At 33.4% G+C, this 26,034-nt stretch overlaps 4 protein-coding genes across 6 annotated transcripts in view; 1 reads left to right on the top strand and 3 right to left on the bottom strand.

Annotated features, from left to right (window-relative positions):
* The window catches only part of LOC115878459 (inverted formin-2), a 153,970-nt gene extending 150,265 nt beyond the window's left edge, over positions 1-3,705 (bottom strand). The window contains exon 1 of the mRNA XM_030894976.1: positions 3,280-3,705. The gene's annotated coding sequence lies outside the window, so the exon portion shown is untranslated. The remainder of the gene's footprint in view (positions 1-3,279) is intronic.
* Positions 3,706-12,101: 8,396 nt separating this feature from the next.
* LOC115878428 (RING-box protein 2) lies at positions 12,102-12,719 on the bottom strand. Its single transcript, XM_030894938.1, has one exon. The coding sequence runs from the start codon at positions 12,561-12,563 to the stop codon at positions 12,237-12,239; it is 327 nt and encodes a 108-aa protein (XP_030750798.1). The 5' UTR covers positions 12,564-12,719; the 3' UTR covers positions 12,102-12,236.
* Positions 12,720-13,001: 282 nt separating this feature from the next.
* LOC115878458 (cap-specific mRNA (nucleoside-2'-O-)-methyltransferase 2) lies at positions 13,002-15,247 on the top strand. 2 transcript variants are annotated; one of them, XM_030894974.1, is made up of 6 exons: positions 13,055-13,146; positions 13,244-13,398; positions 13,453-13,605; positions 13,663-13,848; positions 13,912-14,032; positions 14,094-15,247. In XM_030894974.1, the coding sequence occupies exons 2-6, from the start codon at positions 13,255-13,257 to the stop codon at positions 15,227-15,229; spliced, it is 1,740 nt and encodes a 579-aa protein (XP_030750834.1). In that variant the 5' UTR covers positions 13,055-13,146; positions 13,244-13,254; the 3' UTR covers positions 15,230-15,247. The 2 variants fall into 2 exon arrangements, with proteins under 2 accessions (XP_030750833.1, XP_030750834.1); XM_030894973.1 differs by having other exon boundaries at positions 13,002-13,398.
* A 1,019-nt stretch (positions 15,248-16,266) lies between these two features.
* Positions 16,267-26,034, bottom strand: part of LOC115878456 (protocadherin Fat 4-like) — a 77,793-nt gene continuing 68,025 nt past the window's right edge. For both annotated transcript variants that reach the window (XM_030894972.1, XM_030894971.1), the window contains exons 26-31: positions 25,722-25,941; positions 22,783-22,892; positions 22,561-22,715; positions 20,741-20,941; positions 20,497-20,667; positions 16,267-16,431 (exon numbers count right to left, since the gene is read on the bottom strand). In XM_030894972.1, the coding sequence (XP_030750832.1) occupies positions 16,347-16,431; positions 20,497-20,667; positions 20,741-20,941; positions 22,561-22,715; positions 22,783-22,892; positions 25,722-25,941 (942 nt within the window). In that variant the 3' untranslated portion in view covers positions 16,267-16,346. The remainder of the gene's footprint in view (positions 16,432-20,496; positions 20,668-20,740; positions 20,942-22,560; positions 22,716-22,782; positions 22,893-25,721; positions 25,942-26,034) is intronic.

Here is a 26,034-nt window from a genome sequence, read left to right as displayed (position 1 = left end):
ACCATTTCAATGACACCCTGTATAGAAGCTCTGGCCAATATATACAAAGAAGCCAAAGCAAGAGTAATGATATATTAAAACAACCCTAGAGTTCCCAACTGGTATAGGAGTACGACAGGGAGACGCGATATCCCCAAAGTTGTTTACAGCAACATTAGAAGAAATCTTTCGTCAATTGGACTGGCCCACAGTGGGGTATTTGACACAGATAGTTGATCGAAATTTTTTTATGTAGACCTTATATAAATTATTGCTATTTTCAATTAAAGAGGAAATTATATTAACAAAATAAAGGATAATTCGTCGATTCTAAAAAAAGAAAGATAAACCACTGTTCCAGTATTTCCACGGTCAATGCCACTAATACCAGTAGTAATATCGCAATTAATACTACTAATGCTACGACTGATCCGCGAGCAATGCCTATACTACTAAAGTCGCTACTAATGCCAAATTGTGCTATACTGCTAATGGCACTAATGCGATCGCTTTGCACACAACAATGCCATCGCGGTTTACACCTCGCATTAGTGTATCACTGATTGGCAAATTAGAGGAAACCAAGAATGTTTTTCTCATTTTATCAGCAAAGTCGCAAAAAGTCGCAGTATTTAATTTTACTGTATGAAAGCCCAATGTTCAATAAGTAAAACGTATATAGACAATATGCTGAATTCTTCGAAATGCGCAACTAAATCTCTAAGTATAATAAAAATGTCACAAATTTAATCAAATTTTCTGAACGCCTAACTTTTAGTTGCAAAAAAAAATCGTTAGTATAGAGAATATCAAAATAAATAATACGTTTTTGTAGAATACATACCTACCTGCAGCTTGCTGAGCCATTTTCAATCAAAACAATAATATAAGCGTAAAAAGAGCACAAGAACAACAACAATTTAAAATTTTAAACATAAAATTTAGCCATTTACCTCTTATCTGTGAGAAGTAACAACTTTGACGTTTCGTTGAAACAAATGAATGCAACTAAACACACCCAGAGCAACGCCATTCATGGCAGACATGATTTAACTTATCATTTATCTTTTTTTGGGAAATTTTAAACACATTTGCTTTTTCGAATTTCGATCACCTTTTTCATGCTAATACCCCACCGTGATGGCCCAACAAAGGATTGAAAATAGATGGAGATTTACATCTTAACCATATAAGATTCGTTGATGACATAGTCTTAATTGCCAATAGTCCTGAAGAGTTACAGGCACAAATTAATGAACTAAATACAGCCAGCAATGGAGTGGGTCTCAAAATGAATTTAGCAAAATCTAAAGTAACGTACAAGGAACTAGTGGAAAGAAAAGACATTCTAATAAATGACACAACACTGAAAATAGTAGAAGAATAAATATATTTGGGATAACTAATGCACAGCTCGGGATCTCTTCTACTAGAAATCAACAGAAGAATTAAATTAGCATGGACTTCTTATGGAAGAAACTCAATCATATTCAAATCTAGAACGCCACTCTATCTAATGCAGAAAACATTCGACCAATGTGTACTACCAGTCATAACCTATGCATGCGAAACCTGGACTATTTTTTAGCAATTTAATACAAATTAACCTTTAGAGAAAAAAAAATATATTAGACTTATTGTCTGGCGAAAATTTATATTTTTTGAATATACAGGGTGACTTTCCTACGATGTTCTCTATGGGTCTCTCGGAAACTATACTGGAGAATCGGTTAAATGGAGAAAGAATTGCATTCAGATAAAAGTTGTAGATAATCACATCCTTAATGAGATTGTGTTGTACTTTTTTTCTAAAGTATGCCATTTTTGACATATGACACAAACTTATGTTTTTTTTTTTAAATAGAAACCATAGTTGGCCATGACTTCATAAAAAGCGCCATTTTTTAAGATTTTCACTGATATAAACTGATATATGTTTTTTTCGAAAAAATACTGAGTTATAGCCTCGGTTATAGCCAATTCTTATCATTTTTAAACAATTTAACTTAGTTAGCCATGTAAACAAGTTCAATCGTCGTTACTCTCAGAAATGTCAAACTGTCACATCCAAACTTTTTAAATTAAAATAACCAAAAATTGGAAATATGAACTTTCTATGAAGGCGCATATTTATGACCCTACAAAACTGCAATTCTTTCCGCATTTCACCGAGTCTCCATCTCCAGTAGTTTCCGAGATACCCATAGAGAACATCGTAGATAACTCACTCTGTAGAATGAGTATTGCTTTCTTTCGAATTGAATGCAAAAGCAGGGAAAACACTATTTGTAAATTAAACCAATAATTTTGATCAAATAAATAATTTCTTATATCACCTAAAGGTGAAAAAAGGTTTGGTCGTTCGGAAGTACTGCACTGATCGGTCTTGGTCTTAGTCCTGCAGTTTCAACGTTATTTAAATAAATGCCTTTATTGTCAACAAATTTTATAATTTGTGAACAAAGGTAAAGTAAACAAACAAAAGAGAATACAAAACAAGTATACAAATTACATTGTCAGTCTTATTGCTTAAAATAAACATTTATAAATGTTTGCAATCTCAAAGAATAAAAAAATAAAAATAAGATTCAAAAATATTTACTATATTTATAGGAATAGCAAATATTAGACCAGTGTTTACAAGATCAAATTCGATCATCAAAATATAAGTCATTTACGGCGTAGAAAGCCTTGTCTAGTAAATAAGATTTCGAAATGCTTTGCGAAATGAAGAACATGATGTTATGGGTTTGATTTCAAATGGCAGGTGATTGTGCATTTTTTTTCGAGTTGTATAATATTGAACTTTTAACTAACTCTGAGCATGGGTTAGGTAGATAAAGATCTTGCTCCGCGTTCCTGAGTGGATAAGTGCGAGCTGGCCTTTCTTGAGAAGCTGATACATGCTTACGTATTAGGCAAACGAATTCAAATATAAATAAGAAAGGAAGAGTTAATATTTTTAATTTTTTAAAAAAGTTCTGGCAATGAGTTCTGCTGTTTAGTCCCAGTGAATAGCGAACAGCTCTCTTCTGGAGCTTGAATATACGGTCAAATTGAGTCGCACAACACGTACCCCAGAATGGAAGGGCATATCTGAGGTGCGACTAAAAAAGTGCATAATAAACAGTTCTACCCACTGACAAGTTCTGCTCCTTAGGAACATATTTTAATGCAAAACAGGCAGAGCTTAATTTTTTCGACAAAGCGTCGATATGCATGATTATACCACCACCACTGCTTACAATTTATGTTCACGCAACACAATTAAGCATACAAGACTTCTGGAACAAGACTTACCAATTAACAGATCCTTCTATCTATAAAATACCGAACATCAACAACAACAAGTGTCAGAACGCGCGCACATGCACCTTCTTCCTCCAATAACACCCCTCTTCTTCCGCCGATTCCAAACAAAATCTGGATAATCGCGCACCCCGCGGAAAACCACCGGCTAGTCGGGTCGTGGGGCTGTTTCGCCCACCTGTTGCCGCGCGTTACGGCCTATAATCTTCGCCGTCGACTGACCACCACCGGTGCTATTCGCCTCCGTTTCCACTGTGTACTTGCGTTAATATCGCTGGCGCGCGTGTACGTGTACAAGTCGCGGCCTTCGCGTCCGGCGGACACTTTCACTCGCGGCCCGGCCTGCCTGATGTGTGACGGCGATGGTTTTCGTGGAAGGTACGGCTGGTGTGCGTGGGCAGAGCGGCGGTCGAGTGGCGAGTCGGGTGGGCGAGAAAAACGACGATGGTCCGAGTTGTTTGGCGACCGACCGATGGGTTTCTGGAGGGGCGGTTGGTCTATTTTGGTGTCCTCTGTCAGTGACATTTAGTTTTGTTTAGAAACAAAACCGTGCTCTGTCCACTCTGGTGCTTCATTGTTTTCCCAAAGAGAAAGGGTCGCTTGCGATCCAGAGCCTCGTAGTGAGGTATTATGTGCTCTCTGCTCTTTCAAGATCTTTTTCGCAAAGTCTGCAGCAATGACTTGCTTAATACAGGTTAAATTAGAGAACGTCTTGTCTCTCCAATATACGACACACCGCACTCGCAAGGCACCTGGTAGATGCACTATTTCTCTTGATTTGATGGTTCTGGTTTTGTTGAGTCAGTATCAATGAGTCAGACTTGCAATTGGATATAATATTGAGTTTTTGCAGAGTAACCATTCTGAAGCAAATCGGTTTTAATATTACTTAGTTCAGAATTTAGAGATTCTTAGTAATAACTGCATATTATGGTGATTGCTCGATGATGTAATGTTTTAACTATGCTTCTTTTGGTTGCTTCAGAATGGTTCTACTGAGAATTTAAATATTTTCCCATATATGTGGGTTTTCTATAAACAGCATTGCTAATAGATTCATCGCTTCTACTGACAAGAACATTCAGAAACGGTAGACAGAAGTTTTTCTCTTTCTCAATCGTGAATCTGATTGAGTTACTTTGTGAATTAAGTTGATTGAGAAAGGAATCCAACTGGGTCTATCAGTTCCATTCCAGGTTATAAAAGGATCGTTAACATTCGCAGCTAGATTTTGGGTTTGACGACTGCGGTACCAATGGCATTGGTCTCAAATCACTCCATATATACAGGGTGGTCCGAACTGTATTCTTGAAACTTCGGCAGCTTATTCTGCAGATAAAAATAAGTAAAAAACAGTCGTATATATGTATGCCCTAAAATGCTTAGTTTCCGAGATGCAGGGTGTAGAAATTTCATTTTTATTTCGATTTTTTCCAAATAATTTATGAAGTAACGTCCATATTTGGATAAAAATTGGTATCTGGGAGTTTTTTGTAATGAGAAATTTGATTTTCATGCTAAGAAGACTCCTATTTGTAGGGGGCGCCATCTACATGTGTTTTAACTTTTTTGAAGTGTAATAACTTTTCGTCCATACCTGTATAAAACTACTGAGTGAAAAAATATACATTTCCGTGACTTTTTACGTAAAAAATGTCTCTTGGTAAAAATCTCAGCGAGCCACCATTCTCAAAATATTTAGAATGGAAATAGTCAATACATGTCATTATTGACAAAAAATAAACACGTTGAGTATAGATTTGATTGAAACAATAAATTTGGGAAATTTTTATTTTTTAAAATTAGTCATTTCAACAAAAACATTTCAAATTTATGCTTTCACTCTAATAACTATTTAGTCATGCTTATATGCATTATGTCAATGATGACAGGTATTGATAATTTCGATTCCAAATATCTCGAGAACCATTACTCGTAGCGATTTTTACCAAGAGACCTTTTTTACGTAAAAAAGTCGTAAATGTATATTTTTTTACTCAGTAGTTTTATACAGGTACGGACGAAAAGTTATTACTCTTCAAATTAGATTAAACACATGTGGGTGGCGTCCCCTACAAATAGGAGTCATATTGACTTGAAAATCAAATTCTTCATGTCAAAAAACTCCCACACAAATTTTCATCCAAATATGTAACGTCAATATTTGGATGAAAATTTCGATTTTTTCATAAATTATTTAGAAAAAATCGAAATAAAAATGAATCTTCTAAAACCTGTATCTCCAAAACACCCCAAACATCCACACTGTAAAAAGCAAAGCTACATGACCCGATTGAACGTACGGGGTCTAGAGAACAACGATACCGCCGACGACCTCCGGGAGGCCGTCAAAGAATCACTTCCACCGATAACTTCAATCTCAATCGTGGATGCTGAACATGGCTGGACACAACTAAGAAATGCGATTCACAAAACCAGCGAAGCAGTACTGGGAAAATCCAACAAAAAGAAACAACCAGACTGGTTTAACGAAAATCAACCGCATATACAGGCTTTGTTGGAACAAAAGCATAGAGCCCATCAAGCCGTCACTGCAAATCCACACAATCCAAGACTAGCAGACAACTTTAAGGCAGCCAACAACACGCTCCGAAGAAACCTGCGCCAACTAAAGAATAACTGGTGGTCGCAAAAAGCTAGTCAGATTCAGGAGTATGCCACGCATCACGACTATCGTAAATTCTTCGAGGCTGTAAAAGAAGTATACGGTCCAACTAAGAAGGCAAGATGCCCAGTCATGGCACAAAATGGCGAACTTCTAAAAGAGGAAGAGCAAGTCAGAAACCGCTGGAAAGAGCATTACAGTCATATCCTTAACCAAGAAAACAACCCCAATATGGAAGCACTCAACATAATACATCAGTATAACAGCCTCGATGTATTAGACATTCCAATAACAGAACAGGAAATATAGGACTCCATAAAACTGCTTAAAAACAACAAATCAGCTGGCTGTGACGCGATTCCGGCGGAAATCTATAAGTGTGCAAGTAAAGAACTTATTGGTCATCTTAAGGCTCTCTTTGATGTCATATGGGAAAGCGGAAAGATACCTCAGGACTTTTGCAACGCCACTGTAGTAAATATATTTAAGAACAAAGGAAGTGCATCAGACTGCGGAAACTACCGAGGAATTTCACTACTAGCTATCGGAGGAAAAATTCTTGCAAAAATTATGTCAAACCGCCTGAACCCACATATAGAAAAAGTCCTCCCAGAATCGCAAACGGGTTTTCGCACCAACCGCGGTATCGTCGATTCCATATTCTCCATCCGGCAACTACAGGAAAAAGTAAAAGAGCAGCAGTCTAAACTTTACGTTGCATTCATCGATCTAACAAAAGCTTTCGACTCTGTGAACAGAGATGCACTTTGGGCAATTATGAAAAAGTTCGGAGTACCCATCCAATTTCTTACAGTGTGTAAAAGCCTCCATAACAACAAATCAAGAGTGTCATATCATGGATCACTGAGCGATCCCTTCCTAACAAACACAGGCGTTAGGCAGGGATGTGTCTTAGCGCCTCTCCTATTCAATATATTCATGGCAGCGCTCTTCATTATAGTGGACAGCAAACTGCAGGAGAGAGGTTTGGGCATAAGATACAAATACGACGGCGGTATGTTCAACATAAAAAGACTCAGGGCAAAAACACGTACAAAATTCATCACAGAACTTCAATACGCTGATGACTGTGCTCTAGTAGCAAATACGGTACAGCAATTGCAAGAAATGTTGAACACATATACATGGGCATATGAGGCTTTGGGACTTAAGCTGAACATCGATAAAACTAAAATCATGTATACTCCCCGGAATATCACAACAATGCTATAAAAATCGCAGATGAGCTGTTCGAATATGTAGCGGAATTTAATTACCTCAGCAGTTTGATTTCGGAAAAGGCCAATATCGACTCTGAAATTCAGCCCAGGATTAGCAGCGCCTAAAGAGCCTTCTGGAAATTAAAAGACAGGGTTTTCTACAATCATGACTTGAGCACAAAAACGAAACTTGCGGTGTACCGAGCGATAATAATTCCCACCATGTTATATGGAAGCGAAACCTGGGTGCCGTACCGCCGACACATGAACGCATTAAACAAGTTGCAACAGAGACATTTTAGACAACTCTTAAGAATAAAATGGTTCCATCATGTCTCAAACGTATCGGTCCTTGAAAAAGCTAACTGCGAGAGTATTGAAGTCATGATTGCAAAGTCCCGCTTAAGATGGGCTGGTCACGTATGCAGAATGCAAGAAAACCGCATACAAAAATCGCTGCTTTACGGTGAGCTTGTAGACGGTAAGAGGAGGTCGGGTGGACAACTCAAAAGGTTCAAGGATATTTTCCACGAAAACTTAAAGGGAATGAGAGGGAAGAGGCAGCAGAATGAGTGGGAAGAGGCAGCTCACAATAGAATGGAATGGAGAAGAATTGTAAAGTCAGTTAAGAGCGACAACCAAAAAGTAAAGAGGCAACAAAGCAATGAGATTTTTGAATGTCTGGAGTGCGGTAGACAGAAAACATCACGTATCGGGCTTTTCAGTCACAGAAAAGCTCATAAAAGAAAACGCCTTACGTGACCATCTTCTGATGCGTGTCAAATAGTCGTCAGCGAGTAATGGCAGTATGGGTATGGTATCTCCAAAACTAAACATTTTAGGACATACATTTATACGAACTTTTTTACTTATTTTTATCTGCAGAATATGCTGCTGAAGTTTCCTAAATACAGTTCGGACCACCCTGTATATTCGGTATCACTGGAGAGAGCGAGGAACCCATAGGTAAACCATCATTTTGAGCATAAAACGTTTTTTTAACTTGAGCGAATTATGCAGACAGCACCTCAAATTCTTCATCGCTCCTCTAAGAGGCAGCGATGTCCTTTCGGAAAACGTTACGTCATCTCTCAATCTAGCCTCGACGAGATCTAACGATTCCTTTAACTCTAAGGGGACGTTGATGTACAAATTTTCTACGTAAAAACTGACAAGTTTGTCTGAAGGGCCGAATTCTACGTTCATAAGTATATATACAAAGTGAGAGTTCTTAACAAATAAAGATGTTTTCCTACCAATGGTTGGACAATTTGCAAAAAACGGCATCAGCGATGGCTATGAAATGAAGATCGCTACCACATTCAAAGTATCGTTAACACAGTTACTTTGAGAATGCCTTTATAGATTGTTTTCTAATGGCCACACAAAAAAACTCATAAAAAGCAAGAGCGAAAAACATAAATTTCAGTTTTCCGAAACATTTCCCGAAAAGACAGAGATAAGTTCATTTACTAAACGGATTACCATTCAACTCACTAACGGGCAACTTTACCGTTTTCTAGATACCAATCACAGATAACACATAATCTAGTTATAAAAAGTTATTATATACAGTCTTAGTAGCTATTTTTAAAATCGAAATTAGTTTATAGGTTTATTTAAATTTATACCAGTTTACTTTTATTTAATTTACCTACAGAGTAGTTTATTAAATAATATTTATTAAATATGTATTTATTATTCTATTAAGAAAACCGAAGAAGTAGTTTTTTTATTTATTTTACGATGACTTGTAGATATATAGATTTTCTATAAAAGAGCCAATTACGGCAAATTAATTTTCTTCACTTCCAACGACAGGTTTCTGCCTAATAGGTTTTTTATAAACCACACTACCCGCTCTACGAAATAGGACAAGTAGTTTTTCAAAGAAACGCTTATCAGGAAGATTCCTATTTGGATCTCTTGGAGCATAAGCCCTTGGAGGACAAGAAGCAATTTTCCTCACAAAATAAAATCACTGGTAACATATCCATTCGTTCCGTCAGCAGATACTGCTTTATTTTTTTTTTGATAAAATAATGAATACTTACTTATCAAACTATTGTGGGTAAATTTAAGTAAACTGTTAATAAATCTAAATAACAATGTCCACAAATTAATGTCGATTTTGAAAATAGTTATTAACTGTCATTACAAAATTGCCTTGGCGATACCAACCATCTTGATTGCCAATTTATTGAAAAATCGTTTTTTATTCAAAATGTGAGCTAGATAGGTATAACAAACCCTAATATAGTTTGAATGGGCATTTAAATCTGTTTCGATTTATTCTAAAATATACAATGTGTTGCATTTGAAATACCAAAGATTTTATGTAAAGTAAATATTCAAAATAGATCATTTTTGGTACCCCTGTATAAATTTAAGGAAGCAATAACATTTTTCAGTAAAGTTTATTTCTCTACCTTTAAACTCAGCACAAGAATTAATTCCGAAAAGTAATGTACAGGGTGGGTCAAATTCGACGCTTTTAAATGGAAACATCCTTTTCTATAGGAGATAGACAAAAACTAATATCGGTGTCTGGAGCTCAATTTTCATCAAAATCATGATGGTGAAAACCGCACATCAATATCTGTTACCGTTTCGGAGTTACGGGGTGTTTTTCAAAAATGTGCATTTTTAACAAATCGCTGTAACTTTTTTGCTATGGAAAATTTTGTATTTCTATGAAAACATTTCCAAAGCATCCTTTTACGTAGAATTTAATTGTTTAAGTATATTTTTTTAAAATTAATAATTTAAGAGTTGTCAACAGAAAAATTGATTTTTTATATGGGACACCCTGTATATTTTTAATTTATTGAAAATAATTTAAAATTACCTTTCCAAAAATATAACACACTTGATATTTTGCTCGATTCCTCTTCGAGATATAGAGTATATAAAAATTCGCCCGCTTTAAATAAGTAGGCTTTGAACGGCACCGGCTGTAATGCAAAAAAATTCTAGCTGTGAGCATCAATTAAAACGAAAATAATATTTGTTATGAGAGATGCAGAATTTTATAACAATTTAAAATATATTTAACCAACATCAACACATTTAAACTATATCTCATAACAATAAAAATAAATAGCAAACCAGGACATGAGATTTTGCTACAGGTGTTCGACATATCGACCGTCTTCTGTTATGGACAGACGGGGCAGTTTTTGAACATTTCTTGCGGAATTCATTAACTCAGTGGGGGTGAAAGATACCCTCTCATGACTGCTAAGTATTTCTAATTCTTGTCTAGATTATACAGAAGAATAAGGAACCTTTATTCTTTCGCAAATATATCCATAGGATTAGATCCATGGGCACTAAGTCAGGCGGCCTCGACGGCCAACGGCTGGGTTCTTGGTCAGCTATTCAATTATTCTTGAATTTGGCTGCAGAAATTTGCTGATAACTTCAGCGTTCAGAGGCGGTGCGTCGTCTTGCTGGAAAAATATGTTTTCGAGTTCCATTAAGGGCATATGATCAATGAGGGGTCCAAAGGCTACTAGTTAAAAGTGGCGAACTTTTAAAAAATCTGTATTTCGAAGGGGATTATAACAAAATATCAAGTGTGCTATATTTTTGGAAAGGTAATTTTAAATTCTTTTCAGCTAATTAAAAATATACAGGGTGTCCCATATAAAAAATCAAATTTTCTGTTGATAATTCTTAAATTATTAATTTTAAAAAAATTATACTTAAACCATTAAATTCTAGGTAAAATGGTGCTTTGAAATGTTTGCATAAAAATACAAAATTTTCCATAGCAAAATAGTTACAGCGATTTGTTAAAAATGCATATTTTTGAAAAACACCCCGTAACTCCGAAACGGTAACAGATATCGATATGCGGTTTTCACCATCATGTTTTTGACAAAAATTGAGCTCCAGACACCGATATTAGTTTTTGTCTATCTCCTATAGAAAAGGTTGTTTCCATTTAAAAGCGTCGAATTTGACCCACCCTGTACAGGTTGTTGATAATCTATTCTATATATTGTAGCGTGCATATTTAAATATTTAAATATTTCAAAAACCAAAGATTTCATCTCGGATTTTATACATATTTGACGCTTATAATAAATACCTTTTTTGGGGCAAAAGAATCCTAAAATTTAAATTATGCACATTGCCTCCCCACATATACACATAAAATATTTTGTTTCTACATCTTTTCCTTTTCGTATAATCAACCGAGGCGAAAGAGGTGCGCCACACCCTGTATAAAAAAATAATAAATTCAATTAATCTAGAAATAATAAAGTTATCTCAATACTTTTTTATTATAATTCTACTTCATCCCCACCCCCCTCCACTTAATTATATTGTGGTTGATGTAGTTATGTAATTTTATTATAAAAGAAAACATTCTCCCAATAACAACAATTAATGCAATCGTGATGCAATCCAAAATTAATTAATGGACCTTCACCATATTGTCGAGAATGCATATATATATTTCTCTTAACCTTCAAGGGCTACACAGAATAGTTTTTCTCAGGTTTTTCTTTAATCGCTACAGAATGGTCTGCTAGACACACTCTGTAGCGATCGCTGACGCCGTTTAGCTCGAGGTGTCTGATAGACCACTCTGTAGCCATTAAAGGTTAAATAAGTCAGAAAAATAATTAGTCTTAATTCCTTGTTATTTATTACACATTAATTATAACAAATAAAACAATAGTTTTTCTTTATCATATAATATATAATCATTTATTGGACAATAAAAAATACAATAATTATATTACACAAAAATTATTTTGATGTATAAACTTGTTAAGAATTACTGATATAAATTACAATCATAATACACTTTTTATCACAAGTTTAAGAAAAATAAGAAAACAATCTGAATTAAAGAATTTTTAAAACAAAGTCTGATCTTTTAATAAAATTCTGGTTTCCAGAGTTTCCGTACATGTTTTATCAAATATATATTCACTCTGGGTTTACATAGATCTTAAATATAGTTATTTAAGTTCATTAAAATCTTTTAATGCCGTAGAGGGTATAATATAACATACAATACCAGTTTCACAGAATAACCTATATAATAAACTGTTCACTGTAAGTCTGTAAAATAGCAAACTATCCTATTTTCCCATTCTTTGTATGGACCACTCTTGTTGACAAAGGGGACAACGATTGTTCTGTTTAACCCACAAAGACATACAGCAATAATGGAAGGAATGGTTACATTCGCCCCACACTACAACACAGTCTTGTTTTCCATACGAATCCTTTTTGCTCTCGGCCTGACATCGAAGGCAAGCATCCATGACTTGAACTCGACATATAGCACAGGTATCGCATTCTACATCCCAGCTCCACATAGCCACGGCATTCCATTTCTTCAGAGTGAACATCTTGTCTGATTTTTGATTATCGTCCATTCGTTCGTTATCATTTTCATCAGCCATTGCTACTTACTATAGTTCGTTAAAAAGTTAGAATTAGAGATGATAACTTTATAAAGTGGTAGGTTCAATCTTTTTTATCTTTTTTTAAATAAACTTGATATAAATATTTATTATTTGTTATTATCTGCTTTGTGTTTGTTTTTTTTTCTGACATTTGACATTGACAATTTGATTTTGACAATTTACCAGTACGTGCAATAGTCTAAAATGATTTCCCTACGTACATCAACATTTTAATAAAAAATAAATATACGTGTACAAAATTCAATAATACGTATTTAACGCCAAAGATAATTAAAATACCTGTTTTTATTGAGATTTTAAATAAACTGTAATTAAATTAACGATGTTTAAATTATGAATTATTTATTTTTAGGGATGTTTTTTGTATATTTTTCTAAGCATTGGTTGCCCTGTTTTCCTTGATGGATATCACATGGATATTAAAAAATTATCTGTGGCCAAAATTAACCTTACAATATTGTTGATGTTTTTTTTGAGTTTAAAATTTAATAATTTTGTATGAATAATTATAATATTGAAGAAAATGGATTATAAGAGACCAACAAGTATTGAAAAAAACGTAAATAACTATTTTGAGAAGATGTACACATTTCAAAAAGAGTCGCATTGGCAATTGCCCAGTATTTCTTATAAATCTACAAAATTTGTTATTGCAGATCTTCAAGATATGAAAATAAAATTAAATAGTGTAAAAAGTGAACTTAACGTTTTTGATTTAAAAAAATGGTCTAAACACACTCAAAGTAGAGACGTTGCAGGTCATGTTTTTTCGTTATTGAGAAACTCAGTTAAACCTGAACTTTTAACTCAAGTTAGATATTACAATATTCTACAGAAATAATTATTGTATTAGTCTCTGTTTTAGGCTTGGTGTAAGTTTTACGAAATTGTGTGCTCTTTTCCATTATTAAATAGTATTAATGGTGCATCATTTAACAGCTTGCATTTGTGCGAAGCACCAGGTGCATTTATTTGTGCATTAAATCATTTCTTAGTTTTAAATTTTCCTCATATAAGGGTAAATATGATTGTAATTTACTCATTTTGCATATGTAAGTATTTGTAACTTTTTTAGTGGAACTGGCAAGCCAATACGCTTAATCCTAACTACGAAGGCAATAATTTATGTCATATGATACCAGATGATCGACTAATTTGTCACACATACGAAAATTGGTTGTTTGGCTGTGATCAAACTGGGGACATACAAAAATTCTATAATCACTGTGATATTGTTCAACAAATTGTGTTAAGAGACAAAGTATGTGTATTTAAGTTAATTAAAAAATGTATTAAAGAAAATAGGATATTTATTTTGCTTTAGGTAAGTTTAGTAACAGCAGATGGAAGTATTGATTGTATGAAAAATCCAGGTGAACAGGAGAAATTAGTAGAATATCTACATTATTGTGAAGCAATGACTGCTTTTAGAGTACTAAAAAATGGTTAGTTTTAAAAGTAATATGTTTTTCAGAGACAGAGTGTTTCAATAGTATTTAATTTTAGGTGGATCACTTGTTCTAAAAATCTTCACCATCTTTGAAGATTCTACAATTTGTCTTCTTTATCTTCTCAATTGTATATTTGGCGAAGTATCTTTATTTAAGCCATGTACATCAAAAAGTGGAAACTCTGAAGTTTATGTAGTTTGTGTTGATTTTTGTGGTTTTGACCTTTTAAATCCTTTATGGGATAGTTTAGTAGAACCATATAAAAAAGGATATTTTGATGAAAACTTTTCCATGTTTTCTTTAGATGATATACCACATAGTTTTATAAATCAAGTCAGAACGTCATGTGAGTATTTTTTCATAGGATGGCAGATAAATGTTATAAAAAATAATATTCATATATTTCTGAATAAAGACGAAAATGATAATGAGGCTTTAGAAAGATTTAAACGTAATATAGCAGCTACCTATAAAGGAAAGTACCGGTTAAAAATGATTCCAAAGAATAAAAAGATAGTTTCAAATTTTAACATTTACGATAAAAAGAAAAGGAAATTTAGTGATTTTGAATTTATTACTCAGGTTAATGGTAATACAATCAGTGTTTTTGGTAATAATTTGACAGATTATATAAATCTAACTTACGGTTTAAGAATAAAGAAAGTATTTAGCTCTAGGTTTATTTCTATTGATGATTTAAATAAGATACTTAGATATAAAGAAAATATAAGCGAATATGAAAGAGTCTCACCATTATATACTTATATTTTTAAAAAGTTAAGTGAATATTGTACAATAATAAATATTACTGGTTTTGATATTTCAGTTTATTATAGATATCAAAAGGATTTACTAAAAGCCTTACTTTCTGCTGCTAAAGAGAATAAGCATATTTTTCTTATAAATATACCCTTTCATACCCACTTTTTGGCAGGAATTTGGTGCATTTTAGCTTGTGGTTTTGAACAAGTCTATTTTAATTGTGGTTGTTTAATATTTTATAAGCCTACACTAAATTTAAATAAAGTTATCCAAGTGTTTAATAAGATTCAAGAAAGTTATGACTTGGTTCAGAATACGGAATTTGAATCTGATTTGATAAACTTATTTCCATATAGTATTTTTGATACACATTTACACTTAATTGTTAATATTCTCAATATATCTAATTCATTTTATGTACCTGATTAATATTAAAAGTATTAGAGTACATTACTTTTTGTTTTTATTTTCTGCTTAAAATACTTCACAGATATATAAAATTCGCATTCACCATTTTGTCATTACTAGTGTTTTATTTTGCTTAAAGTTACTATTACTGCTGCTACATTTTCTTTATTAAGTGTCAATATCTTATTGTATTTAATGCCAGTGTTAGTGAGTATAATAATCTGATAATTAAAAATTAGTTGCTTTGATGACTTCTCTTAGAGTGCTGAAAAATGGTTAGTTTTAAGTGTATTTTTCAGGCACAGGAGTGTTTCAATCAAATACATCTATCCATCTAAACCCAACACTTTATTTAGACATCTTTGGTTCCAATAATATTTAATTTTAGATGGATCATGTGTTTTAAAAATTTTTGGAGATTCCACAATTTGTCTTCTTTATCTTCTCAGTTGTCTTTTTTGTGAAGTGTCTTTATTTAAGTCATGCACATCAATTGGAAACTCTGAAGTTTAGGTAGTTTGTGATGATTTTTGTTGGATAAAGGTTTTAAATTCTTTATGGGATATTTTATTAGAACCATATTATAGGAGAGGATATTTTGATACAAACCTTTACATTTCTTTAAATGATATACCACTTAGTTTTATAAATCAAGTGAGAACGTCATGTGAGTATTTTTTCATAGGATGGCAGATAAATGTTATAAAAAATAATATTCATATATTTCTGAATAAAGAGGAAAATTATAATGAGGCTTTAGATAGATTTAAGCGTTACATAGCAGCTACCTATAAAGGAAACCACCAGTTAAAAATGATTCCAAAGAATAAAATCATACAGTTCCAGTGGCTTTTGTCAAAGCCCTGGGACTGTATGATGAGTTATAACTCAAGAAAGAGGGACACAATATAGATCTGTGATTAACAGATATAATGATAGGTCGCAGTGATTAATCCCCCTGCCACTCATTCTACATTCTAAATTCATAATAAATGAAAAAGAAATATAGAGTTATTCTTAATAAAGTTTAATTAGGTGTTTTAAAATGTAAATCTGGACACAGCGTACTTAAATGTCTACTTTATTTACAAATACAAACAAAAAAATTTTTTTACAGAGCAGTGAGTGAGATTAAGATTTAAAAACGATCTTGTCGTTCGCCGAACATATCGAATTCAGGGTCGTCTTCAACGCCTATCAAGTCGGAATCACCACTGTGTATACTGAAAAAACAAAAATCATTTTAATATCACCTACTACAACATGGTAGCGAATTCAAATTTCGAATTTTAGGTACCTTTAAGCGTATAATGGAAGGAAAAAATTAAGAATCTCGAAATATCCTTATGGGTTAAAAGTTAGCTGTCTAGCCGCTACAGGTAACTGACTTTATCAAATCAAATCAAATCATTTATTGCATGTTAATAGATACTATTAGTATCCTTACACAAAGTCATATTTTGTAAAATGCAAAATTATAAAATAAGCACAATAATTATCTAACAGTAATTTAAAGTACACAAAAAAACAATACATACACAACGTAAATGTTTTAACCTATAACCACGCTATAACCCTTCACTGCTTTCTAAAAAATCAGTAACACTAAAATAAGCCATATCAAGAAGGTAGCTTTTAATTGTCGTTTGAAATTGATGTCTTGGTAAATTTCTGACATTTTGAGATAATTTATTAAAGCATGCGGGAGCATAATGAAGGCTGGAGTTCAGAGATCTTCCGAGGCGCAAATGAACACTCTTTATATTCATTCTGTTTCTGGTTGCATAATTGTGTTGTTCATCATGCGTAGTATATAGTTCTAGGTTATCCTTCACAAATAAAAGACACTGGAGGATATAGCAACATGGAAGTGTCCCCCAGTCTTTTGTAGGCGTTTTTTGTATCTGCTTGATAACTTAAATTTGACAAAATTCTCAATGCTTTTCTTTGCAGTCCAAACAGTCTGTCAGCATGAGCTGAGTGGCTCCAAACAAGTATTCCATAAGTAAGCACCGAGTAAATGAGAGCATGATAGGCAGCTACTAACACATCACTCTCCACACACTTAGCCAATCGCCGAAATGCATACATGCTTATGGAAACCTTCCCTGCCACATAGTTTACGTGACTTTCAAAACTCAGTTTTGTGTCAAATTTTATTCCCAGAAATCGGACACTGCCGAAATCTACTTTATATTTTGTTTTAAGAGAAAAAATAACTCTTTCTGTTTTAGTGTCATTCAGGCATAATCGGTTGTTGTTAAATAAATAAACTAACTTATACCGGAGGAATTATGTTGCGAGACTTTTTTTCTATATTTTTACTGGGACAAAATTTTAAATTGCATCAAAATTTTAAGCTGTCCGTTTTTCGTGTCGGTCAGTGCCCCTACAAATATTTGTACGAAACACTCGGTGGAAGAGTACGACTTGTTTTTGTCTGTTTTTTTTTTAATACGGTATTGTACAGGGTGTCCCACTAAGAATAGATCTCGGCTGTATCTCGGAAAGTATTAGTCGTACGGCTTGCGAAAAAAACAATATTTATTACTAAAGAGACTTGCTGGAATGGAGAAATTGCTGGAAATTATTTTAAAGATTGTAGAACGGCTGTTAGAGGGCGCAACTGCTATAGAAAATAAAAAAATATAATTTTTACGAATTTTTGCTTAGGTAAGGTGTACTATAAATAATAGCTTCACAAACTTCAGTAAATTTTTGATCTTTTTTTTAGAACCATTTTTGTCTATCTGCTAAAATAAAGTGCCCCAAAAAAATAAGCCCTTGATTACCTTATTTTTCTAATACGGTATCACTAGACCTCTTGATTATGATCATTCTAATAAAAAAACAAGATAAAAAAGATTATTTTATTAAAAAATTGACAATGTACCAGAATACCATAATACTAAGTGTATAAAATTCTAATAATTAAGATATCGATGACAGTGAACAAGAAACGACGCCTCAGTGAATTCATTGTAGACTTAGGGAAAAAATGCTTTTAAAGGGATATTTTAAACATCAAAATATTATTATATCAACATTTTGATAGTTTCAGCAGCGTTTTTTTATCTTTTGATTGCATTTCTAAAAATGCCTTTCTTTAAAAGAGCGTGAAAACGTTGCTAAGACTATCAAAATGTTGATCATAGATAAATGAAACAAGTTTAGATCGGAAAGTGCCCATAAGGACAATGTAAACACTATTTGGCGCTATTCTTGCAACGGTCGCGACCCAAAGCTTTTGAAAATTTCGGAGCGGTTCGGCTTTTTCCGGAATTATATCGCCAAATATTATTAATTTCTTTTAATTTTATAAATAAAATACAGTGTGATGCATACAAGAATCTTTATTATACATAAAGACATGTATGAAATACCTATGAAACATTGGAAACTGACGTTATACCACGATCCACCATGGTTTTTGCAGTTCACAGTTTACAGCACAGCTTTTTAAGTTTTTAATGCCACTTTTTCACAATTATCACGGGTTTGAGTATATAAAACTTAAATTAAACTCACAAGATAGCAATAATTACTGTGAAAGTTGACGCTTTAAAAACTTTTCGGAATATTTTCAATGAGAGCGGTTTATATTTAGAAAGATTTTCTAATTTTTGAAGATTCTGACTTTGACAAGAGATATGGACAAGAGAAAATTATTTCTGTTTTTATTTGCAGTTGTTCTTAGCAACCGCTATAGCAGCGCCAGATCGCGTACAACGGTCGCGATCCAAAACAATTTCGCGACCCAAAATTTTGACGGACATTCCAATCTAAATTTATTTCCTTTATCTATGATGTTGATCTAATAACACTTTGACGTTTTACTATTACTTCAAAAGCAACTTTTTTCAAAAGCCTGCCATGACTCTACTGAGGCGTCGGCGTCGTTTCTTATTCACTGTCATTAATATCTTAATTATTAGATATTAATACATCTGGTATTATGATATTTTGGTATTGTCGATTTTAGAATAAGCTAATCCTTTCTGTCTTATTTTTTACTAGAATGGAGAGGGCTACTAACTAACCAAATCAAGAGGGCTACTAACTAACTGTAATCATGTTATAAAAATTAGGTAATTAGGGGCTTATTTTTTCGTATTTTTTAATTCTGGTAATATCTTCGGTGTGAAAGAACATATCAAGATGCGGTTTTCGCTGACTTTTTACCATCAGCTAAAATTACACATACTATCGAATTTAATTTTTTGAAAAAACGCGCAGTATTTGTTAAATTGTAAAACCGCGCCCCCTAGCGTCTACATTCAAAAGCTTATTATTATTGTTTATACGGTATAATATAGAATAAGAAACGCTCTTTTAAACGAGCTCCCGTTTATTGAGTTCCGTTTATCCAGTCCGGAGTTATTAATATTTAAATAAAAACAGACCTAACCTTCCCCATCACTTTATTTTGGCAGATAGGGGGAAAATGGTTTCGACAAAAAATATTCAAAATTTACTGAAGATTATGAAGCTATTATTTTTTATTGTACCAGTTATCTAGTCAAAATTGTGTAAAAACTCAATTTTATTATTTTTTTGTAGCAGTTGCGCCCTCTAGCGGCTGTTCTACAAACTTGAAAATAATTTACAGCAATTTCTCATAGCCTCTATAGTCATAAATGTTTTTCGCAGGCCCTACGGCCAATACTTTCCGAGGTACAGCCGAGAGCTATTCTTAGTGGGACACCCTGTACTTTTTATTGAGTATTTTGAGAGTTTCCTATAAAAAATAATGTATTAGAGAGAGACGGAGGAGAGATTTTTGGTAAGATTTTTCTAGAGAATCGTTAACATGAAATTTTCGAGTAAATGTTTAACCAAAACAACATGAATGGTTTTCAGTGCGTAGAAGTCAGTAGCTTGACGACGAGACGTCGTCGTCGCTTTGAACATCTGATAACACTATCTTGTTGAAAAAAAATTAGCAATGAGAATGTGAAATTTATTTTGTTATATCTCTTCATACAGAGCCATAAAAAAATAAATCACAAATATTCGTTTTTTTTCTAAAAATCTTCAGAAGTATTCGGAATTTTTAAGCTTTTAAAGTGTCATTTTGATCAGCATCGAATAGCACAACTTTGCCTCTTGTGAATCGACCTCATGTCTCCTCTGGTTTCTGAGATCTCAAATATGAAGCAAATTGACATACAAAAATAGAATTGCATAATTCCTATGCTTTTTTTGATTATAAAACGAATTCATATTGAATTTATAATAATTTTGTAACTGGATATTTTCAGTGTAACAACAACGACAACACTACGTACCTATGTTTATCATACATTAAGTCTTCTTTAATGACTTCATTGTTGAACACTGGGTTTGAGCCCTCAACAGCAAATAAGTTTGTGGTTGGAGCGTTAATCGCCTTCCTGTTCAAATTCGATTCATCTGAACCGAACTTGGGTTCTGTCAATTTCTTTAATCTCCTGTTCAACCTAAACATATATAATAAATGTTTTAAAACCTGTTAATTGAATATTACACAGTATTTTAAGCTTTTTTACTCACCCTCTTATTTTTAAGAAGAAAGTTATCGCTAAAATTACGCACAGCGTTCCCAGTATAACTGTGACTATGATCAAAGCCAATTTTAGTATTTGTTCCAGATTGTCGGAAGTGGTTGACTCTGACGTGAAGGATTGTAGCAGAATACCAAATGTCAATAACTCTTTCCGCAAATTTTGGAAAGTGTTAATATTTCCTACTTTCCTAAAATATACCATAGAATATTACAAAACTTTTCAAAATAGTTTTTTCAAAAGCACACATGTCAAAATGCACCATTAAAAGAAGCAGCTTTGACTGTCTCTCTGAAATATCAACCAATTTCAGTTGATACCAAGAACAGTTAACCTAATAGGACTGCTCATTCAGCCAAAAGCACAGCCAAAAGTGTCCGCCAGGCGCAGGCGAAAACTACTCGCTTTGTGACGTCATTGTAGTCCTTGTCATGGTTATTAGTCCTTATCCTGCAACCAATAATACACACACGTGCATTATTGGTTGCCGAATGCAAAACGTTCATTATTTAGTTTATTTATTTAAACACCTTATATGTATGCAGTATAGAAAATTAACTGTATAAATCGTATTAAATACTCGGATAATGCATTTTTAATAACAGCAGTTCCCAGCATCACCTTTTGCAAGCATTCTTTTTAGAGTACTTCCATATTTTGCTTTAAAATAATTAATAAACAAAATCGTGGGCACTTAGTTAGCATTTTGTCACAATCCACAACACAAAATGAATCATGGATATCCCATAAATATACTCCTCTGGTTTTTGGATATCCCTAAGATATTTACTATATCCTTGGTGGATATCCTCAAGATATCTATAGGATTGTGTTGTCTTATATGGCTTACACTGCAGTAAAACTGCCATTTTTAGCTTTGTAATCCAAATGCAATATTTCTTTCTCAAAAATAAAAATATCCGACAACATTAAAATCACTGAAACTTCCGCGGCTGGCAACGAAAACTGAAAAATATGACACCCTTTTTTGTTTTGAATCTGCATATCAAAATTACGCTGTACCATTATGTTTTTGTTTTTGAAATCTATACTAGTTTATTCCTCAAGTGACTGACTCACTGAATCACGATCCTGCTCAAACCACTAAACGTAAGAAGCTCAATTTTGGCATACAGGTTGATTCTAGGGTGTTCGATAAGATAGAAGGGATTTTTGAAATTCCAGTTCCAAGAGAGTGAAACCACCCCTCAAATATTACAATTGGTTTGTTTTTTTACATATTTTAAGATTTTTTAAAAATGTATACAGGGTGTTTCGAAAAATCTGGTCATTGATTAATCACGATCCTGCTTAAAGCGCTTGACGTAAAAAGCTGATTTTTGGAAAATGGATTGACTTTAGGGTGTAGAGGTTCGATAAGAAGGGATTTTTCGAAACTCGAATTTTAAGGGGGTGAAAATATCCCTCAAATATTAGAATATTTTTTATTTAAAAACCGGTGAGTTTTTCGGAAAAAAACTCTTAAACACGTATATTTTATTTTGTTGCTTTACATATTTTAAGATTTTTTAAAAATTTATACAGGGTGTTTGGTGTTTCATAAAATACGTTCCTTGTGTCAAAATTAGTTGATTAAATTTTCGCAATTTTTACACCATTTGATGATCGATGGCGCCTCTAGTGTTTGTTTTCGCACGGTTAGTATTTTACTCCCGTTTATGGCTATTAAAGAAAAAGTTCTGAAGTGGGATGTTTTGTGATACGATCCAAACAGCGTCCTAGTGTATTTGATCCAAGTATACTTTAACCTTGTCAACCAGGCTTTACATTTACTTTATTTTTACTTACTTTAAAATGTCAGTGGATGTTTGCAATGTGTCATCTTCTACACAATAAATAGCAGCAACTGTAACATTGGTCAATTCCTGACCATTGTTAGTATCGTGCCGTACGTTTTGATCGTGACAGTCCCAATTTAACCAGGTGCTAATTGATGCTAGGATCTATTTAGACAAAAAAAAATTATAATCAGTTACCGTTCGTTAATTTAAAACGATAAACAGCACTTACTTTTACTAGGTTAGCAGTTACATCTTCTAAAGTGTTTTCAAATCTGAAGTTTGCCGTATTGTCGTCAGTTACGATGTATATTGTTACCTTGGTTGTGTTTTCATGCGATGCTAAAAATTAAAGAAGTGTTTGTCATGAAAATTTGTCATATTAAATCCAGTGGTAATTTAAAAAAGTCTTGGTAAATTTGGTTTCCGTGTCAGTGGACAAATATCACTACACCAAAAACATGAATATTTCTAGATATAGGCTTGGTCCATTTCAACTGATTTTTTTTTAATTGTGATACCAGCGCTTCGAGCGGCAGGAATCAGAACGCTTAAGGCCCCTCAGACACTTACGTTTCGTGTCCGTCTTGCTTGCACAGTTTTAAGTTGCAATGCATAGTTCAGTCATTGGGGATTTTTGCTTGGAAAAAAGTCCGGAAGTTTTGCAGCTTTGCAGGTTTATAGGTTTTGGGATCCCTAACTAAAATCCATAAAATGCACATTTCCAGACTTGCCGCCGGCGCCGCCATCTTGCCAAGATGGCTCCCAAAATTGGTATTTTGTGAATATCTCGAAAACTATGCGTTTTTCGCGAAAATTTGAGGAGAGCAAAATTAAGGAGAATAAAATTTACTATAAAAAAGGTCTTATAAAAATTTTCGCTAAAGTCAACCGTTTAGGCACAAAATCCCTGGAAATTTTACAATTTTGCGTAAAATATGATATATTATGTATAGTCGATTTTCCGAAATCAAATGTCGATTAGTGTTCACTAAAACTAGTTTTAGCTTAGTTTCTTCAATTTTGTCATAAAACAGTGGCGTATTATTAATTCGCTCATTAATTTATGAATAATTAATTTTAATTATTGAAAATGTGCACTTGTTTCCACACCACCCAAGAGGTAAAGTATATGGCGCGTTTATTTTAACGTGGTCTCCCCGGAGACCTACTTCACTAGATAAATTAAAAAGTTTAACTTATCTGCACAAGCCCGACCGATCTGGCTCATTGATGTCAAAATCGATCGTGTCTGCTGTGCTGGGCTCATCAGGGTGGTCTATCAATACTTCCAACTCTTCATCTTCAGCCGCCAGAGGAATATCTACAGGCAAGTCCAACTCCTCTTCATCGGATTCGTCGAGTGACACTTCAGTGACGTTGTCACAGGATTTCCCATTGCAGTATGCACAAATCATTGAACATTTTAATCCTGCTTTTCTGCATCCGCAGGCTTTACCATAGTTGTTGGTTTTGCATTTACAGGATAAAAATGCCAACAGGGATTTTGGAGCTGGATCTTTCAATGTTGTGACTGGAGTAATGCCTGTTTTTGTTTTCTTCCAACCCCATTTTTCTTTGGTATAACGCAACCAGACCAATGCTGAACCTGCTGGTAAGTTCGCAATGAATGCTGTCCAGCACGACAATTAATTATTCATAAATTAATGAGCGAATTAATAATACGCCACTGTTTCATGACAAAATTGAAGACACTAAACTAAAACTAGTTTTAGTGAACCCTAATCGACATTTGATTTCGGAAAATCGACTATACATAATATATATTTTACGCAAAATTGTAAAATTTCCAGGGATTTTGTGCCTAAACGGTTGGCTTTAGGAAAAATTTTCATAAAACCTTTTTTATAGGAAATTTTATTCTCTTTAATTTTGCTCTCCTCAAATTTTCACGAAAAACGCATAGTTTTCAAGATATTCACAAAATACCGATTTTGGGCGACATCTTTGCAAGAGGGCGGCGCACAATGGATCGAAGCATAAGAAAATAAAGACATTGGCTGTTTTTGAAGAGTTCCAAATTTAAATATTTTTTTCACATATTTGTGTTAAAGAGATATTCTAGTTTTGTAAAACATATACAGTATGTCTGTTTGTTATTTACTTATTGAGCATATGAGCACCATTTGAAGTAAATTGAAAAATCATTCAAATTGGTAGATAAAGAGTCTTACATTTGATTGTAATTTTAAAATGGATGTAAAAGATATTCGTTTGTTATATATAACGACTTATTAGAAGCGTTCTTGGGCTATAATATTGGATAGTTAAATTAAAAAAAAAAAACAGAAACCCCGAAAAATATGGTAGAAAAAATGTTTTTTAGCAGTTTCGTTCAGCAAGTTTCACTTTTATTCACAAATATTCACTTTTTATTACATATCGTCGGTGAAATGCGATAAACTGCTAACTCCATTATTTCTAATTTTAGAGGAAAGAAAAGAAACGGCACAAGAAAATATGTACACATGTAGCAAATATATTCATGCATTAATATGATAAAGAGATAACAATAATATTTGTTGGGGAACAATAAAATTCATTATTTCATTAAAAATTTTACGTAAAAATGATGTATTAAATCATTATCAAAAAAATGGAGTTAGCAGGTTATCACGTTTCCCTGACGATATGGCTTTTTGAACGGTAAAATATGAGACAAAAATTATTGGACAGCTTTGATAAAAAAATTGCTTTTGAATCACACCATAACGTGGTATACTGATGCTTCCAAAACCAAAGTAGGGACAAGGGTTGTTTCGATTGAAAGAGAAAACCTGGTATAGCGTTCCTAGCAAACAACCCCCAGTTAGTTCGCGACAGTTTGATGAGTTATTACTCGTTATAACTCAAGAAAGGGGAACACGCAATAGGTATGTAAGGTTGAGGTGATGAACCCCCTTCCCAAACATTCTACATTCTACAGATTTTTATTATTTTATAAAATTTAGGTGACTTTGATATGCCTATAACGTTACTTCAACCTCACCATCATCAGCTATGATAAAAATTTTAGTTTAGTTAATCATCTGCTAGTGATGCTGTATGTAAAGTGTTTTGGTGCGTTGTGCTGAATTAGTGTTTTATTTTTTGATTTTATTTTAATAACGGACAAATCTTCGAAGATTTCTTACATTAGATTCAACTTACGGTTGCCAAAATCATCTGCCGGGTCTTCGACTTTAATTGTGAATACGAAATATCCGTACATGTTGTAATCGACTGTGAAGTTCAAAGATACATCGCCTGTGCTCTCTCCCAGATAGAAAGGTACTGTAGGTCTTTTAATACTATCTGATCCGACCGCCTCAATCGTACTGTTTATGGTGTACTTTAATTTTCCTTGATCGATTTTGTCTTCGTCCGTTGCCTAACGATTAAAGATGAACATTTTCAATTATTATATTATACAGCGTAGCAAAAAAAGCAACTGTTATTTAGAGATTGATATAAATAAGTGGTA

The sequence above is a fragment of the Sitophilus oryzae genome, unplaced genomic scaffold, assembly GCF_002938485.1.
Source record: "Sitophilus oryzae breed Bouriz unplaced genomic scaffold, Soryzae_2.0 scaffold_1512_pilon_pilon, whole genome shotgun sequence".
NCBI classification, from domain to species: domain Eukaryota; kingdom Metazoa; phylum Arthropoda; class Insecta; order Coleoptera; family Curculionidae; genus Sitophilus; species Sitophilus oryzae.
The sequence above is the reverse complement of the archived record's forward strand: the minus strand, read 5'-3'. Positions and strand labels throughout refer to the sequence as shown.

Bases quoted from the DNA above. Each gene is read 5' to 3' on its own strand.
- LOC115878458 (XM_030894973.1), top strand. From the start codon at position 13,111: ATGGATTATAAGAGACCAACAAGTATTGAAAAAAACGTAAATAACTAT. The intron at 13,399-13,452 runs GTTAGATATTAC...TCTCTGTTTTAG, and splicing joins AACCTGAACTTTTAACTCAA to GCTTGGTGTAAGTTTTACGA. The intron at 13,849-13,911 runs GTATGTGTATTT...ATTTTGCTTTAG, and splicing joins AAATTGTGTTAAGAGACAAA to GTAAGTTTAGTAACAGCAGA.
- LOC115878428 (XM_030894938.1), bottom strand. From the start codon at position 12,563: ATGGCTGATGAAAATGATAACGAACGAATGGACGATAATCAAAAATCA.